At 37.7% G+C, this 15,485-nt stretch overlaps 1 protein-coding gene across 2 annotated transcripts; it reads right to left on the bottom strand.

Moving 5' to 3' along the window:
* Window positions 1-5,323: 5,323 nt before the first annotated feature.
* LOC114353957 (scolexin B) lies at window positions 5,324-15,010 on the bottom strand. Of its 2 annotated transcripts, none has more exons than XM_028306155.1 (6): window positions 14,879-15,010; window positions 13,395-13,848; window positions 10,683-10,851; window positions 9,278-9,430; window positions 8,316-8,453; window positions 5,324-6,494 (listed from the first exon to the last, which is right to left on the bottom strand). In XM_028306155.1, the coding sequence occupies exons 1-6, from the start codon at window positions 14,976-14,978 to the stop codon at window positions 6,336-6,338; spliced, it is 1,173 nt and encodes a 390-aa protein (XP_028161956.1). In that variant the 5' UTR covers window positions 14,979-15,010; the 3' UTR covers window positions 5,324-6,335. The 2 variants fall into 2 exon arrangements, with proteins under 2 accessions (XP_028161956.1, XP_028161957.1); XM_028306156.1 differs by having other exon boundaries at window positions 5,803-6,494; window positions 10,683-10,836.
* Between the last annotated feature and the right edge of the window lie 475 nt (window positions 15,011-15,485).

The following is a 15,485-nucleotide window of genomic DNA, read 5'->3' as shown; positions in this document are numbered from 1 at the left end:
TTAATAATGAATGATTTTTTCTTCTATCTTGCTGTTTTAATTTAGTTATTCTTCTATTAAAGTCATTAAATTTTCAGGAACATAAACGTCGTTTTAATTTATACTAACATTTTAATATCCCAAATAACACTGACACATAACCAACAGAGTATAGATGACCCACGCTGAACTGTCCCACCAAACTCAATGACAGGGGGGCGCTACCATCGTTCAACTATATTTTCCAACATGGCAAAAATCTGAACCAGCGATCCGGTATTGACGGTGGCGCCCCACTGTCAATGTCATCGACAGGACAGTCCAGTATTTTGGAACTATAGATCAGTAATAGTTCAGATTTATTTTCATAATTATTAGTATGTAGGCATCTGCGGGTACCATTGTGGTACCCCACCCCACACATCTAGCTTAGTTTTTGCTCCTGCCTAAACGGATTTAACTAGTTTTGTCACGCATATAATAATACATTAACTTAAAATGACTTAAAAACTAAAATTTAAAAATTACTAATGATAAAAACTATTTACAAAATAAATATACTTCACCCCCAGCGCCGCAGTCAGGAATCGTGCCCAAAAGGCTGGCAGCATTGCCACGTTGAATGGCCAGGCTAATTCTCTGACCAAAATATGGTAATGGTACGAGGGCTGCACTAAAAGTATCGGGAATGGNATATCCCAAATAACACTGACACATAACCAACAGAGTAGATCAGTAATAGTTCAGATTTATTTTCATAATTATTAGTATGTAGACATCTGCAGGTACCATTGTGGTACCCCATCCCACACATCTAGCTTAGTTTTTGCTCTTGCCTAAACGGATTTAACTAGTTTTGTCACGCATCTCTAACAGGCACAGGCTACAGGATATTCACTTCTAAGTTGGTTAGGTACATAATATTACTAAACCTGACACGTTTTTTTTTCATAGCTATGGTATTAAGTAGCGCCCCGCTGTTAATGTCGTATGGTTGTCCAACGTGGCAAAAGGCGGAACTAATACGAATAATCAAATCAAATAGTTACATTAGTTTCAGACAACATATAGGCTGGTGCTGAGAAGTGGCGGAAGGAACGACTCCATAGCGCCCTTTCTATCAAAGTCGGGACGGTTCAGGTTCAGTCTTGGAAACGTCAACGTCTTGGAGCGTTTATCTGAACCCAAAGTGTCGTTCGGCATAATAATATGACGATGCACGATGCAATGCTACGAGGGGCGGCTGAAAAGTTTTGAGCCTAAGTATCTTCAAGTGCTATTATTGACTCGCTTCCAATTTATTTAATTTGCCAATAACCTCCTTAGTATATGTACAAAGTTTCATTTCATTAGCTTCATCACGCTTTTAGTAATTAATCAGTAAACATCATCATGTCTCAGTCATCCGCGCAATGTACGAAATCGAAGTACACAGTTGTCATAAAACTCCTCAAAAAAGGAACAAAACGCTGACGGTAACATTTGAAGAGATGTCTACAGTTTATGGGGAGTCTGGGCCTTCATTTGCCATCATGAAATATTGGATCCGATAGTTCAAGCATGGCAGGGAGTCTCTAAAAGATGACCGCAAGTCAGGGCGGCCAGATTTCGCCATTAACGAAGNGGTTGCAAGGTGTCCGGCTCCGGACATGTTTGGCTTTTTAGGGACTTCTCCGGCCAAAATTTCTCTTGTCCGGCCTGTCCGGCTTTTCTTAGGCTTTTTATGTGGCGGCCGCGTCAGTCGACAGCAAACATGGCGCATATCAGGATGTTGGGCTACCAATTCGAAAATGATAGTTGATAGTACTCACTCATGAGCTATGATGCATTCCCCCCCCCCCCCGTGGCATGGTAAAAAAGGCGTGTCCGGCTTTTTCGGTAAAATGTCCGGCCAAATTAAGCACCGATTGNCTTACCCCTAGTAAAACTGGATTTTAAGAAATTAATCACCCACCACACAGTTGAGTCCGATTTTCTAGCTATTTTGTCTAATTCTCAAATTGGAAAAAAGACCTCCAGGAACAAAGATTTTTCACTGACAAAGAAAGGAAGGCGGCGTTAAAGGCTCATTTCGAGGGCAAAGATTGCGAATTTTTTTTCAGTGGGTTAAAAGCTCTTTTACACAAATGTAAGAAGTCCGTTGTAGTCCGAGGGAGATTAAATAGAAAAATATATTTTTTACACTTTTCTATCGGCATTTTTAATACCCTAGGCTCAAAACTTTTCAGCCTCCCCTCGTATAGTTCCAAAATACTGAACTGTCCTATGCATGACATTGACAGTGGGGCGCCACCGTCAATACCGGATCGCTGGTTCCGATTTTTGCCATGTTGGAAACCAAATAGTTGAACGATGGTAGCGCCCCCCTGTCATTGAGTTTGGTGGGACAGTTCAGCTTGGGTCATCTATAAGTCCGTGGCTAAGCAGTCAGCATGGAGAGAGATGAGTCTACTTCCGGTCTAGTTTTTACCATTTTCACGGTAAATGATGTCATTTCCGTAATAAATTGCGCACACGGGTGACTTGTCTGTCACCGAGACAAGTATAGATGACCCACGCTGAACTGTCCCACCAAACTCAATGACAGGGGGCCGGGCGCTACCATCGTTCAATTATAAGGTTTCCAACATGGCAAAAATCTAAACCAGCGATCCGGTATTGACGGTGGCGCCCCACTGTCAATGTCATCGACAGGACAGTCCAGTATTTTGGAACTATATATCTTTCTCTTTTATACACTTTTTTTATAAAGTGCGAGCAGGCCTGGCTCACTCCGCGCGGTACATCCGATAATTACCTACAGCGAAGCGCCCCGCCGGCGGGTATTATATCAGTCGAGTGTCACGCGCGGGCCAGTCAGGACGCTGGCGTGCATTGTAGTATGTACCTAATTCTATGATCGAAGTATTATTTAAAAATGGACATAAAGAGAAATAAATATTGTGCGGGGTTCGGGTGTTTAAATTCGGAAAGAAATCCTACACCGGATTTATCTTTTTTTTTCGCTTCCCAAAGATGCTGAAAGGTATGTTGGTCATGTAGGTAATCAATAATTCTTAGGATAGTATAGGAACCTAACCTACCATGACTACTGCTCAGAATGCGTTCGTTCGTTTCAGCCAAATGACGTCCACTGCTGGACAAAGGCCTCTCCCAAGGTTTTCCATAATGAATGCGTACTTACCTACATACGTACCTCATTACATATAAGTAGATTAATTAATTTTTCACTAGACAGCAACCCTAACAACGTAAGAAGAGTTCAGAGGCACGCGATAGAAAGAGACAAAACTTGTAGGTGAATAAAATTGTAGGTACGTAGTGCTGTGCGAGCTGAATTCCACTGTATCGCGTCGTAGCAAGACTCGCATTTATTTAAATCGTCTTGCGGAGTAATCCTTCTGTACCTGTACTATTACTTATTCTGTGAGGGACCTTATCATTGTTTTGTCTGAAGAAATGGTGCAAAATTGTATAGTGCGTGGTTGCGGTAGTTCGTGTTGTCCTGGAAGTGATATAAAATTCCACGCGTAAGTGTTTATTTCGTGATTTCTGACAGTGGATCATTGTTAACATATTTCTTTGTATTTTCACAGTAATTACTTCCTAAAACGTTTTACCAGTATTTAAACTTATTATTAAATGTTACATATGTCAAGAAAAAGAAGATTTTACATTGAGTTTCATTGACTTTGAGCAAATTTAAAATTTTTGTTTCTATAAGACATTTTGAAGTAGTATGACCATATTGAGGATATATCTGGGACTTTCTGTGGGACCTTACTTATCTAATTTTGCATAATGTTTTCTACGGCCGTTTACTGTAATCAATCCATATCCAAATCCGTCTGTCAACTGCCAAATTAAAATCTGTTTTCTATCAAATATCCACAGTTTTCGATGCCTTTACACTTTCTTAATGTTGTAATTCATCTTAAAATAAAAACATCGAAAACCTTTTTTCATAATCATATTAAGTGCACTTTATCAAGACACACTGTTTAAACGTAAATCAGTCTTTGTCGTCCTGAGAAAAATAAATAAAAGGTTACCCTACTTAGAAAGAGAGAGCCTGCCCACAGAGAGCGAGATAGTGATACATAGGTTGTGCTTCAAGTAGGTATTCTAAGTCTGGCCTCCATTTTTATCTTTAGCTTCATGGTATGTGGGGTCTGACTGCTGCGTGATTGGTGGATTTTGACATATCTGTCAATGTCATGTCAAAAATAACCAATCATGCAGCATTTGGACCTCGCGTCTACGTATTGCCATCTGGCGGATTTTTCATACGCGAAAACCCTCATTGTTTTGACTTCTTCAGTTTGCCGCCATTTTTAGTCGCCTGTTCTTCATAGCGTCTTTAATTTTCGAGCTAGCTACATCGCAGAAACTGCTCATTTTTTACTGAAATCTACAGGGTGTTAGGTGAATGGGTATATGAGCCGACACTAGCCCATGTTAACATGGTCATATAAATGGTATGGTGAAGTCAGAAATTTGATATCATTTTTTTTTTAATTTTCATACAAAATAAATTATATTAAATCCGATTTGTATGAAAATTAAAATGAAGATATCTATTTTCTGACTTCGCCATACCATTTATATGACTATGTTAACATGGGCTAGTGTCGGCTCATATACCCATTTACCTAACACCCTGTATTTCTCAACGTTTATAATATTCAATTCGAAATTTCGAATCTATAAAAGGTTCTATTATAAGTGACTGCGAATCCAGCGACATGTACGTGGTGGTGGTTGGCGATAGACAGGACGAGTGCCCTTTGGACGACTAGCAGGTGGACCCAGTGCGTCGGATACCGGAGAAACGCAGAATGGACACCAGAGACCACTGGAGCGAGAATCAAAACGTATGAAACGAGGTACGTGGGATTCTGATAGCTTTAACTCTCTTCTCGACCTAATGAGCATTGTCACGAATCTCTATAAATGAATAGTTTGAATAACGTACCTCCATCTAAGGCCCAGTTTCCACAAAGGCAGATCAGAGCGGAACGGAGCGGAGAAGTGTTTTTGTTTAAATAACCAATTAGATTTTGTTCTTTCCACTTCCCTTCTCCGCTCCGCACAGCTTTGCTCAGTGCCGCTTACAAAAAATTTGACGACCCGCTTCTCCGCTTCACGGCTGGCAAAGGAGGAGGTGCTAAGTGTATTGTTGTTACCACCAGGGTGGTAAACACCACCTATTAGTGCCAACCACCACCCCAGTGGCAAGCCCGAAGGGAGATCGATCGATTGGGAAGGGAGGATGGATAAGACCTGTTTCAAGATTGTGGGATGTTGTGTATTGAATGTGAAGTCTTCAATAAGGACACATAAATTGCTTAGTACACTATTTAATTAATGTTTAATAACATTCAATCAAATCGTTAACAGCGTAATGGTAAAAAATAAGTTAACGCCCTTTTAGTATTGATCCGCATCCTGTAAGAACAAATGCTTGTAGGGATCTTTGGCGTCACTAAAATTATAAAGAGAGCTTAATAATACTTAACTTTTGATTTATGGAATACACTCGTCTTAAAAATTTATATCTTCATGGAAGTTCTTACTCGACGACCAGTTATACTCGTGTAGAATACAGATGACATATTTATTTATTTATTAATTTTGGATCTATGACTAGAACTACCAAAACTTGTACATTTCGCGTATAATAAATAAGTATCTGTTAATACAATTAGATTTGTAATCTAGGCAAATTTTGAAAGAAGTTATTTACAAAAGTTATAGGAAACTTATTTAAATATGCAAGTAGAGTTATACATGTAAGTAAGTACTTATTTAACTAAGAAATTATGGCCATTGATTTTAGGAACAACTACAAATTGAGAATCGGAAGCTTATGCTCATACCAATACAGCACAGGCAGATAAATCAAAATAAAAGAGGAGATTTTTTTTGGCATCTTCAAATATTTAGGCCACATTGAACTGAGTAGGCCATCCAAAATGATATAAAATTAGAATACGTAACATTACAAACCTAATGTCTAGATGGCTCAATCTCCCTAGACAAACAAAATGCGTCAGTTTTCATTGAAGCAGCTCCAAACAAAAAACGCCGGAGCAAAGCAATTTCGGAATAACAACTGTCACGTTTTGTAACTTGTCTTTGGGGGCAGGAGTGGTTTGTATGTAGAAGGTTGCTGTAGTGTTATAAATGCACGATCTTCCGATGCAGTAGCTTCCAGCTTTCACCCCGTCAGCGGGTTATTCCGAAAAACGTTATCCGAAGTTTCGAATGTTGCCATCCCTCTCACGTAAAGCGAGATGCCAGTGACAGATAGACCCAAAACTACGTATTCAGCGTTTCGGAGTAGCCCTCCAGGTCTAGACTCCAGCAATATCGCGGATCCACTCGCGCGCTCTGGCGACCTTAGCGAACACCACCAGGTTTCCGTTGCGGCACTCGATGGAGTCGTTCTCCACCCAGGAGGCCACACCGAGTAGTTTCTGGTTGCCGTTCACCAGCCCGCTGCCACTGTCACCCTGGAATTGGTTGTTGATATTTAGATATTATTACTCGTACTCTATTGACTGCCCATTAAAAGAAATCAGTAACATTGGAAACTGCACAATATTTAGGCGAACTTATTGCTAGGATGACTTCTCAGAAAACCCGGTTAACCTAAAAGTTGTATTAACCCTTCATTTGATTTTGTTCACTGGGATGAACATTCAATTGAAAAAAATAATATGCCGAGTGCATACGTCTTAATTTCTGGTAAGTTTTTTTTTTCACTAGAAAATATACTTAAGTTTTGGTAGAAAAATATTTTTATGTGCTAGTCACAGTCTGAAAGTGTTAATTTTAGCCAAAATGCCGGCCATAGCGAAGACCAGGCTTTAGTGTCAAGGTGTTTATTCAAGCTTTACATGTTTTTTATTATAATTGAGTAATGACAGTGGTTTTAACGTATTGCATAGTGTTCATGCTTAATAACTTGATTGATTTACAATGCTCATTTAATAAATAAGCCATGTTATACCAGGTCAAAGTCGAGTGTTCATCCCAGTGAACATTGCCAAATTACTAATAATCTTTGATTGTTCATCCCAGTGAACGTTGTCAAATAGGCTATGAAACGTTTATTTTTGCTTAATTTTATTTCAGTGGACTAATTTCTTTATTTAGAGTAATTTTTTATTTTGTTTGGGATGTTGGCAGCTTGATACTGTATATTACATGAAATGTAATATCAGAATAATGTTTTGTTACTGGTAAAAATTGACATAATTGTTTTCTAAATTTTCATGCAAAATAATTACATATTTTAATTTAGCGGTTGTTTGTAGATTCAAAGTTTGTAGTTAAAAAGAATATTTTTGATTAAAATTATTTTTACTTTTTTATTTAAACCCTGAAGAATATATTTTATAAATGTGGGAGCTGTTTTTTTATTATTTAGTGCGACTTGTCCACTTTTAAATTACATGAACAAAAAATTATGATTTTTTTCTTTAAAAACATTAAACATTGTTTTACCTCAACGATCACACAAAATTGTATGGTAATAGTTACTTTCTTACTATTTTGTGCACCAGAAAGCGTTTAATAATATAAATTTTACTTTTTATATGAATAATTGTTTTAATTTAATGCCGCTACCCTAAATTGGCAATGTTCACCCCAATGAACAGTTAAAATTCTCCATATATTTGGCAGTGTTCATCGGGATGAACATTGTTTTTTTTCTATTTGGTGAAGTTCCGATTTTTTATATATTTTTTTCTGACCTATAAATAACCCTAAGAACATAAATCCGACGATGTATTTTTATTTTTTGATAAATAATGAGTCTGCCAAATTAAGGGTTAAGCAACTTTTCAGTAGGTAGCAGTAGTTCAGTATAACTGAACCGAACTACTGATCCTCAATTCCTCTGTAGCAACAGTTTGTCTTTATTGTTATTTTCGTTCGTTCGTTTCAGCCAAATGACGTCCACTGCTGGACAAAGGCTTCCTCCAAGGATTTCCATTTTAAAATGTATTCCATTTTATCCTTAATTTTAAAATGAATGAACTTCTTTTCCTCGGCAGATACATACGGCAAATATTGTACTGTCAGAGTATATTATAAAATATATTTTTAAGTTCACCCCAATTAACTACTGAGTATCAGTAGTTCGGTTCTATATTTCAACTGAACTACAGTTACTGCTGCTATTGAAAAGTTTGCACTAGTTCGGTTAACCGGACTAACAACCATACTACTGTTACTTAGAGGTTTCAGGGCACTTCATGTCCACTACCGTATCCCCTTTTTGTAATTACATTCTTATCTGTAGTAAACTAGAAATAGATACGCACGTTACAGGCCGAGTCGTAGTTGGGCGCGTAGCCGCGCGCGCAGAGCATATCGTGCGGGTTGTACTGCTTTAGCTTCTTGCACGTGGCGTCAGACTGCGTGCGCAGATGCATCGCGTGCATTTCAGAACGCATGAAGCCCTGCAACGGAGACTTAATTAAGACAAGTTTTCTAAGATATTGTAATTTTTTTGAGAATAACGCGACATGTATTGTTTTTAAGCCCAGTAGGCAGGCGGATAAGTGCTAGAAAATGTATCAAAAGAAATCATAATCCTAAATACTTAGCCGTCATTTTTTGAAAGCAGTTTCGTATCGTCATTAAAGTGCCACTTTCTATATTTAGGCACTTTTACGATATGTTATAATTACAATGTAGTTTCTATCTAACTTAGCTATTGTCACTCAAAAGTCAAGTTAAATAAACAAGTTAACTTGTGGGTTATTAATTACAATTATTATACCTACATTGAATAATGTTGCACTAACAGAACGTGCATTTGCGCTTATTTCCTCGTGGCTGACACTCGTTAATATTAATCGCATAGTCTGTGTATGAGACTTCCTCATAAATAATTAATTCTATTTAACATAATATGTATAGTAAATGCTTAAACTACTTTTCAAAGTGCCACCTGTAATAGTCATAATCGGCGACGGTTTTGATTCCATCAACTATTCCAGCTTTCGTTGCGAGAAAATGCGACTCGATAGAGTTCCTCCACACTGATATTACGAACGCTTCTATCAGCGATGACATAAGAACTCTATTTGGATTTGAGCTGCAAACTTGTTTTTCCTAGTCGCATCACTGCGTTCTTTACCTAATCAATTCAGTATGTTTCACTTAGCATGTTTCAGTACTAAATTAAGTTGTAGAAGGTACAACAACCTGGTGGAACTTCAACACTGCTTTGTTATGTAGCAAGATTAACGAGTTTCTGGTTGTTCAATGCTGGACTTACCCCATGGTGCTCGGTGCCGTATCCCGCATAACCGACGTACATGTCGGGCGATTGTTTTATCTCGTCTTCCAGACGTACTGCAGCTATGTTTACGCCATCCAGCTTGAAAGGCTCCTCGAGCTCCGCTAGCAAAAAGTCCCATCTCGCTGCCACCTGTAACACCAATCGTCGGATATGTGAGCATCGATTGGAAAGTCAAATGAAGATGCGGATTGTTTAAATTATGCAACGATAGCCCAACGGTGAAGGGATCGAACTGGCCGACTTGTGATGCGAGGAACGCGAGTTCGGTCCCCGCCGCATCTCGACTGTTGTGGTGAACCCCCACTCGTAACAAGCATGTTTAGCTTACCACGAGGGTTTAACGGTATTTTAAGAAATTTGTATTGAAATTAAGTAAATTAAGTACCCAAGTTAAGTTATGAACAAAATCGTGGTCAGCAATTTCCATCCTCTGTGGAGAGGAGGAGGATACGAGAATACAAAATTATAGGGTAAGTTAATGTTAATGTACACATTCACAGCCCGTGTATAAAATATGACATAATAAATAAATAATTGAGGATAATATTTTAAAATAGGTAGGTTTCTATCAAAAATTGGGATATCTCGAAATAAAGACTGGGTTTTCCGTAGCTATTTCAATAAATATATGACGCTGATATAATTAATGTCCTTTTGATGATGACTTCGAGTTATTTTGTTTCCCATTAATTTTTATTTTGGAGTGAATTGGGTTCAATGTTCTGAATAGCAATCATTTAAGTATACACGCAGTGTCGCACGTGTATCATTAATCAAGTGAACTGAATATGGCGTGCGGGTATCTTGGTGTCTATGTCAGTCGGCAGATAACACCTGATTAATTTTAATGTTGTTGCTGTGTGGCTAACAGGTCGATGTCGACCTGCAGCACATAAGTTCTGGTTTGAATCATTTGTAAGTGTTACTTGTTTGTTTTGCTCAATAAATGCCATGCCATGGGGAGATGCGCATTGTGCAGTATTGTTGTGCAGGCCCATTGGCATCGGTGGCGGATTTTCACAGTTGGTGCCAGTGGCGCCAGTTGACAATTATATTGCTTAGTTCGTCTGAAGTATTTTTATAACCATTGATCTTAATTTCCCAAAGCCACCGCCCCTAAAATTTGCCACCTTTATATTCTGTGCATGCATGGGCTTCAATCTACCCAGCACGGTAAATTCAACAATGATTAGCAATCTAGCATACAGTTGTTTTCCCCTGTATCATGACATAGACCGCAGACTTGTCATGCAGATGCGCTAATCGGTACTAATCTGCGCGACTTGTGTCACCCCCTGATGCTTGGCACCCGGGGCGGACCGCCCCCACCGCCCCCCCCTTACGCCGCTACTGCAGTTGTTTTAAATATAAAAAGGCGAACCTGTGTAATATTGTAGTTCTTGGCGTTGAGCCAGTAAGGCCCGACGGTGAACAGCGGGTGGATGTGTAGCTTCTTCACCTTCTTGGTGACGCCGGAGCCGTCGTCCGAATTGTTGGTGCCGGCCAGCACGTAGCGGCCTCCAGTGAACAAGGTGCTGGAATGAATTGTACTGTTTTAAATTGTATTGCGTTCATATTAAAGCACAAATTAGGTACTATGCTACGAATTATAGAACAGATAAGTTGTTGGTCCCGGCCAACACGTAGCGCCCACCAGTGAACGGGGTGCTAAAACTAATTATACTGTTTTATATTGTATAGCGTTCAAGTTAAAGCACAATTTTCAGGCTTATTTCACTATTCCCAGTTGACAATATGTCGATTGGTTGGAGTTGTGGTTGTGATTGATTTTATTTTGATTTTATAAGTTCCAATTGGCGTTAACGGGGAATAGTGAACCAAAAGTTCACTAATCCCCGTTGACGGGGATTGTCAACGGGGAATAGCCAATTTTCATTAGAACAGATAAAAATAATTTCATTTTTTTGAGTCTACTATAACATTATTTGAAAAAAAACATCAACGGGCTCTTTGGCAGTTCAAAAAGACATCAACGATCACCACTAATCCATTAAAAATCAAAATAGTTTTAATTTTACGTCTGTAATGTAATGTATAATACTAATTAAACCAAATCAACATTGATAGAAAGAGATAAACAACTAATTACGTTTAATTATTAGCGTTATAACATAGTTAAGTAGGTAATTAGTACCATTTTTTGACGTGAATTGAAACGTGAAAACATTTTAATAAAATGTAACTGGGCGAGTGGGAAGTAACGTATACATATAATAAATATTAGGTGTGTATGACCTAACATCCTAAATAAAATAATACAACAGATATAATTAAAAATGTATGCTGCGAGTAGAACGTAAACGTAATATACTGAAATAATAATTTCACAAGTAAAACATTGTAACTTCCCGATCGTGGGGAACGAATGGAGTCTATTGTTGAGTAACTAGTCCACTGTATTGGCAATTCGGCGTTTCTGTATCGAGTATAATGAATTTGTGTACAAATCACTCGAATTCACTATCAATCGAACAGACACAGCTGCCAATAAGTAGATAATTTATTTTAAATTGGATGTAAGTCTGACAATGTGAATCTTTTTTATTTCCTGTTCATTTGAAGTTCTCATAAAGATTGAATAAGCTTTATAGGTTATTTAATTATGTGATAATTTAATTATTTTCACCGTTATTAGCTAAATGCATAAAACACACATGATTAATTAATATGTCATCGATACTTTTCCTTTAACTGTAGCTGTAGGTTTATTAAACCCTGTGTTAATAGTTATTATTTGTAAGTGACCTAATGTTACGAATTTACGAACACTGACGAAATTACTGAAATTTTTAGTACCTACCTACTGTAAATTAAACTTTATTCATGTTAAATGCAAATCGACGAAGGCAAGGCAATTAAACGAAAAAAATATAAATAAATAAATAATTTAAAAGTTCACGACAGTTATCATATTTTAAATTAAGATACGAAACTGGTTTAGGTGTTTAAGACCGAATACTGGTTGTTATGCGATCGAGTCACGTTTTGTCGCAAGTCGAGCATTACCTAAGCGTTCAAAAACTGGTTTGGGCTTCGTCGGTCGCGTTTATTATTGTACAAAACTCAAATTCAATAACCAAAACATTGTGGTCTGTTGTGACTGTCGCTCATTTGCTCAGTAATTGTGTTTCCAAAGATATTTAATGTTTTTTTTTAACAGAATAATGCAATTTTGTCGCGGACACATCAAATTGTAGTCAACGCACGTTAATGGTATGGACAATCAAGGAAAACCCAGCTCTTTATTTGTAATGAACGCTTATATTTAAGCTCGGTGACGCACAGCCAATGAGACGTGCTGATTCATATTACTTTTTTATTGTCTATGTTAAACAACAAAGAAAACTCGCTTCCGTGTTGATTCGTAATGTAAACATACTTTCGTCGTTGTTAGCTTCTATCTATGTAGAGGGAAAATTGTATCCGATAGACATTACGCTACGCAATACTACTGAACTATATGTTATTCCTGTATAACATTAACTGAACTTTCTTTAAAATAGAAAAGTGACAGAGTTGTTTCGGCAATAATGTTTTTTTTAAGTCTGGTAGTTTATATCTGGTAATAATGGGGTTTAAGAAGTTTTTCGTTTTGTTTTTGTTAGAGACCAAAAATGACGGTCTTACCTACTTTCCAATAGTTCCAATGTAGGTGTTAATTTTTAAGTGAGAATGGAATATTAAGAATGCGTGAACTGTCTTTTAAGGCTGTAAAAACAAAACAAAAAAAAATCTTTGGTCATAACACTGCCCCCTAGTCCCAACAAACTAAACAAAGACAACGATACCAATAGGATCTAACCTTTATAATGCAAGCTAGTGATCCTACTATCCTACTTCCTACTAATATTATAAAGGCGAAAGTTTGGATGTCATGATGTCTGCATGTCTGGATGTTTGTTACTCTTTCACGCAAAAACTACTGAACGGATTTTGTTGAAACTTTACAGTATTATTGTTTATAACCCAGAATAACATATAGGCTATAATTTATGACGATATGTGACAAACGAAATTTCACGCGGGTGAAGCCGCGGGTAAAAGCTAGTCGTAAATAAAAAAATCAACGTACCAGTGAGCCGCTGTAAGGACCCATTTGGGGTGTATGATGGTGCCTCCGCAAGTTCCGCCGAAGAGCACCGCGTGAGGGTACCGCAGGTTCACAGGCTTCGAGTCGTCGCGGAATAAGGAAGGCACCTGGGAGGGCTCCACGCTTGAGAAGGGGTTCACGCCAGATGGTTTCCCGGCAATAGACCCTGGGTGGAACAGCGGCTTCGTACTCCCATCGGCCTGGACAGTAGCTTTTGTTTCACCATTGTCGGTCGTTGCCAGGATCGAGGTAGGAATATTATTCTCTGATCCCTTTTCATCGGTTACCGTAACCTCCGTAACTCTCCTTGGAGTCTCATTAGGAATTGACTTTGTTTTAGGTTCCTCGAATAAATACGCAGCTGGAGTGTTGGCTAGGTCAGTGCTGGTAAGCGGAAGAACCGCATTCAAGTTCGCGTTATTTGCCGGTACATATCCTGGAAAGAAGATATTTTGTATTTAGCAGACTTGACAATTACAGTCTGAACCAGGGTCGTGTCCGTATCTCGCAACTGGCAGATGAATCGATGAGATGTCTTAAGTATTATGGCAGCGATCAAAGCAATCGGAATGCATTTAGCAGGTCCGGTTTCTAATGACGCCAATTAGCCATATAATGGCTTCTGCCTAGAACAAATATGCTTATCCTAGTAAAAAACAAAACGCTATCCATCATGGGAAGTTCCATCCATCATTATGGTTATTTATGGAAACTACATAATTGAGTAATTTGTGAACCACTCACTATTCAGCCAATTGGGGCATTGTGGTTGTGATAAAAAACGATAACATAACAACAGGTATTCGTTTACCTACATAATTACCTTCTGCTTTTAAATAAATCAGCTACGTATCTATTTTTGAATGATAACTTAAGTCTCGATAACGTTCGAACATAATGGATTTAGAGTTTATCTTCACGTTTATTAAATTTCATATTGTATGCTGTTAATGGTATTTTATTAATATATCTGTTGGTTATGATTTCAATGTGACACATGACACCACCAGATCCTATAAATTGTACCCCTTATCACTGTTGTTCGGCACGAATAAAGTAAAATTAGACCGTTTTCAAACATTTCTGAAAACTTTTCCAAATTACTGATTACTACTACTAAAACTAATTTTACACACTGATACACTAGTACTTAGTGAAGTACCCACAAACGATTAGTTCAAAACAAATCATATTGACGCCGGTAACCGAGTCAATGAAGAAATTAAAATATAATTAAATAACTAATTATATTTTGTCCTATGAAATTATTATTGATTAGTTCGACACATACGTCATTATATGTATATGTTTTATGTTATTATATTGAACACTTTCCTTATAAACGTGTTTTTGAAACTAGTTCACTCCTTTGTTAAAATTAAACCAAAAGCGCGCGATTTTTGATAACAATGCTGAAACGATATAATTGGTTCACAAAGACTAATAATTTGTTGTGATTTACTCACTATTAGTATTAGAATTAGCGTAGTCAGGGCGCGCGGTTGCGAGAGCTGCGCACGCGGCGAGCGCTGCCGCGAGCACGGACGGGTTGGCGCGGGCGAGCATGGCGTCTGTGCCGGGCTGTCACGCAAGGTACCTTTTATGAAATAACAAGCGTCGACGTCATTCTACGTCATTACTAATAGTGACAGTTTCGTTTTGATGTTATCAGTCCTCATAAATATTATTTTAGGACGTAATGAATCTAATTAGATTTTAAAATAATCTTGTGATAATAATATTTTCGGATAGTATACTGGTGAGAGTTAGTGAGATTGGATGAATGTTATTTCGAGTAAAATTTCTGAACGAATGATTCTTATACATCCAAGAACCATACAGTTAAATGAGTATTGTGATTATATTAGATTTAACCTACTTTTAAACGAAGCGTAAGTGCGTAACCACTGTATTTAAATTACGTACGGTAATTAAACGTAACATTTTGCGTAATATTTAGGGGGCATTTCTAATTCAACTTTTTAATTGACGAATCAATCATTTTCAGACTTATGATTCAATACATTAATAACTTTGTTGCCGCACTTTGTTGTGTATCAAACAAATTATTTA

Source organism: Ostrinia furnacalis, unplaced genomic scaffold (assembly GCF_004193835.3).
Source record: "Ostrinia furnacalis isolate ACB-3 unplaced genomic scaffold, ASM419383v2 OfSCF1862, whole genome shotgun sequence".
In the NCBI taxonomy this organism is placed as follows: domain Eukaryota; kingdom Metazoa; phylum Arthropoda; class Insecta; order Lepidoptera; family Crambidae; genus Ostrinia; species Ostrinia furnacalis.
Note: the sequence above shows the minus strand (reverse complement) of the source record. Positions and strands in the feature narration are given on the sequence as shown.

Coding starts and splice junctions, on each gene's coding strand:
- LOC114353957 (XM_028306155.1), bottom strand. CDS start 14,978: ATGCTCGCCCGCGCCAACCCGTCCGTGCTCGCGGCAGCGCTCGCCGCG. Junction 13,849..14,878: donor CGCTAATTCTAATACTAATA/GTGAGTAAATCA, acceptor TCTTCTTTCCAG/GATATGTACCGGCAAATAAC. Junction 10,852..13,394: donor GTCCTTACAGCGGCTCACTG/GTACGTTGATTT, acceptor AATTTAAAACAG/TACAATTCATTCCAGCACCT.